General features: G+C 61.4%; 2 protein-coding genes across 2 annotated transcripts in view; both read right to left on the reverse strand.

The window, feature by feature from the left end:
- The window catches only part of LOC308362043 (E3 SUMO-protein ligase ZBED1-like), a 2,615-nt gene extending 754 nt beyond the window's left edge, over positions 1–1,861 (reverse strand). Inside the window, exons 1-2 of the mRNA XM_080834534.1 lie at positions 1,055–1,861; positions 1–991 (exon numbers count right to left, since the gene is read on the reverse strand). The exon at positions 1–991 is cut by the window's left edge and continues 754 nt beyond it. Of these exons, the coding sequence (XP_080690660.1) occupies positions 1–991; positions 1,055–1,729 (1,666 nt within the window). The 5' untranslated portion in view covers positions 1,730–1,861. The remainder of the gene's footprint in view (positions 992–1,054) is intronic.
- The window catches only part of dhrsx (dehydrogenase/reductase (SDR family) X-linked), a gene marked incomplete at both ends in the record, with an annotated part of 37,659 nt that overhangs the window by 34,656 nt on the left and 503 nt on the right, over positions 1–2,500 (reverse strand). The window lies entirely within an intron of this gene.

Raw genomic sequence — 2,500 nt, forward strand, 5'->3', positions numbered from 1 at the left:
TCACAGCCAATGGGTTGGCAGCATCGGCAGTAGGCAGGGCTGAAGCGCCGAGAGCCTGTTTCTTATTGGCCGGCTCGTCCGCGGGCGTGTCAGAGGAGGGGGTGTGTCTCTGGTAGAGGGCGGCAGCCTCCTCGAGTACCCGCGCCTCCACCTGGGCGCGTTCGCCGGCCGTGAGGAACGGGAGCCGCTTGTAGCGCGGGTCAAGGAAGCTGGCGACCTTCAGGAACATGTTGACCCGCTCCGGGCGCTCATAGGCCTCCTCCAGGGCGCCCGCCACCGCCTGCTTGGCGTCCCGCAGCTCGGCGTGGTCCCCGTCTCGTGGCCGCAGCGCGGTGCTGAGCAGCATGTGCAGCACGGGTTTCAGCATGCTGATGGAGGGGCACGCAGACCCGCAGAACATGTCTGCCGCGGAGCGCAGCGCCGTGAGCAGCGTCTCTAAGCCCTCGAGCAGCGCCCACTCCCCGGCGCCTAGCAACAGCGCCTGGTTGTTGGCATCTTCCAGGAGCACGGAGGTCACGGCCGGCTGGTTCTCACGGAGACGCTGCAGCATGGTGAGGGTAGCGGTCCAGCAACCGGGGCGCTCCCCGACCAGCGCGCCAACGGACGCCCGCCCCTGCTGCTTCAGCCGCTCCTGAAGCATGTATGCCGCGACTACGGAACTCTGGAAGTAGTCCACCAGCCTGCGCCCGCGAGCGAGGAGCGCCTGGACCCCCGGCACGAGGGAGGCGGCGTGGACGCCCCGGTTGAGCCGCTCGGCGAAGCAGGGCATTAGCACGGGCAGGTCGAGCTGGGCGCACGCCTTCAGCACCTCGGGAGAGCCGGTGGTCGTGGCGCCCCGCACCCGCTGTGCCACGCCCCACTCCATGAACACCTCGTAGAGTGCCCGCGTGATGCCCTCTGCCGCGCTGTCCGCAGGCACCTCGAACGTCTTCAGGCAGCGGCTGAGCAGGCGGAGCCCCGAGGAGGGTGGCGGCGGCGGCGTGTGTGCCAGCTGGTGGGTGTGTGTGTGTGTGTGTGCCAGCTGGTGTGTGTGTGTGTGTGTGTGTGTGTGTGCCAGCTGGTGGGTGTAGAGGGTGACGTAGCTGTGCCCGTGCGTCTCGCTGCGCCACAGGTCCAAAGACACGGCGCAGCAGCTGACCCCCTCGAGCTCCGCCGCCACCACCGCCCGCACTTGCTGGTGCCGCTGGGGTAGGGCCGCAGAGAGGAGGTCCGCGGCCGTGGGGGGGGCGCAGCGGGGGTCGAGCGTCCGCAGGAGCGCCTGGAAGAAGGGCTCGTCCGCCGTGGAGAGCGGGTGCAGACCCTCGCACAGGAAGCCCAGCACGGCCGACGACACCTCCGCCTGCCGCCGCCCCTCCAGCGAGCTCTGCCGCGTTGTGGTGTGTGTGTGTGTGTTTGTGGTGTGTGTGTGTGTCTGGGGGAAGGGGTTCTGCAGCTGCTGGGGTGTGTTTGTGGTGTGTGTGTGTGTATGTGTGTGTGGGGAGTCTGGGGCGCTGCTCTTCTCGAACTCCAGGAAGGCGTCGGGATGGTGGCGCTGCAGGTGGGCGTACAGGTTGGTGGTGTTGCCCGAGTAACCGATCTGCGCCAGACAGAGGCGGCAGTGCGCCCGCTTGCCCACCTCGTCCTCAGCCACGTCGAAGCCGAAGTACTTCCACACCTTGCTCTTGGCGCGCGGGTGGCACACCAGCTGGGGCTCGGTGCCCGCCTCCACCTCCTCACTCTTGGGCTCCATCAGGTCAGAGGTCACAGGTCAGAGGTCAGGGGTCAGACAATCAGAGCAGCTCCAGCCTCAGTCAGAACCTTCCAGACACACACACACACCGTCCAGCCAGACGCAGGTGGAGGATACAGTCAGGATGCAGCCCAGAACTTATGGCAGCCGTTATGTCGTCGTGGTCATCTTCATCATCATCATCATCATCATCATGTCACAACATCATCATCATCATGTTATGCCGTCGTCATCATCAATCACAGCATCATCGTTGTTATCATCATCATCTTCGTCACCATCCTCCTCCTCTTCTTCCTCAGCTCACGCCCACCGTATGATGATTGGTCGACAGGGATGAGCTCTAGCAGACTGAGACACATCAACAACAACAACAACACAAACACCCCAACATAATCAAACAGCATCCCAGTACAAGACCTCAGGATCCAACAATAAATCTCTTGTGAGGCTACTGATAGAAGTGGGTTTAAATCCTGTACATTTAAGTGTTCGAACCAAACCATTTCATAGCCTGAGCAGAGAACGTCGTTATAGACATCTTACTACACACACATAGTTATTTAACAACCCTGTTTACAGATTCAAACATTTCGTCAGTATTTCGGGGGGAATCTGTATAAGCTCAATGAGTCTCGCACAAGAACCCCTTTGTAAAGGGATTTCACAGATTAGAGGATATGGGAACACACACACACACCGCACACACACAGCTGTAAAAAAAAATATAGATCTGGGTCAGAGGTCCTCCAGATCACAACCGGTGATCTC

This window comes from Sprattus sprattus, assembly GCF_963457725.1.
Source record: "Sprattus sprattus genome assembly, chromosome: 3".
Taxonomy (NCBI): domain Eukaryota; kingdom Metazoa; phylum Chordata; class Actinopteri; order Clupeiformes; family Clupeidae; genus Sprattus; species Sprattus sprattus.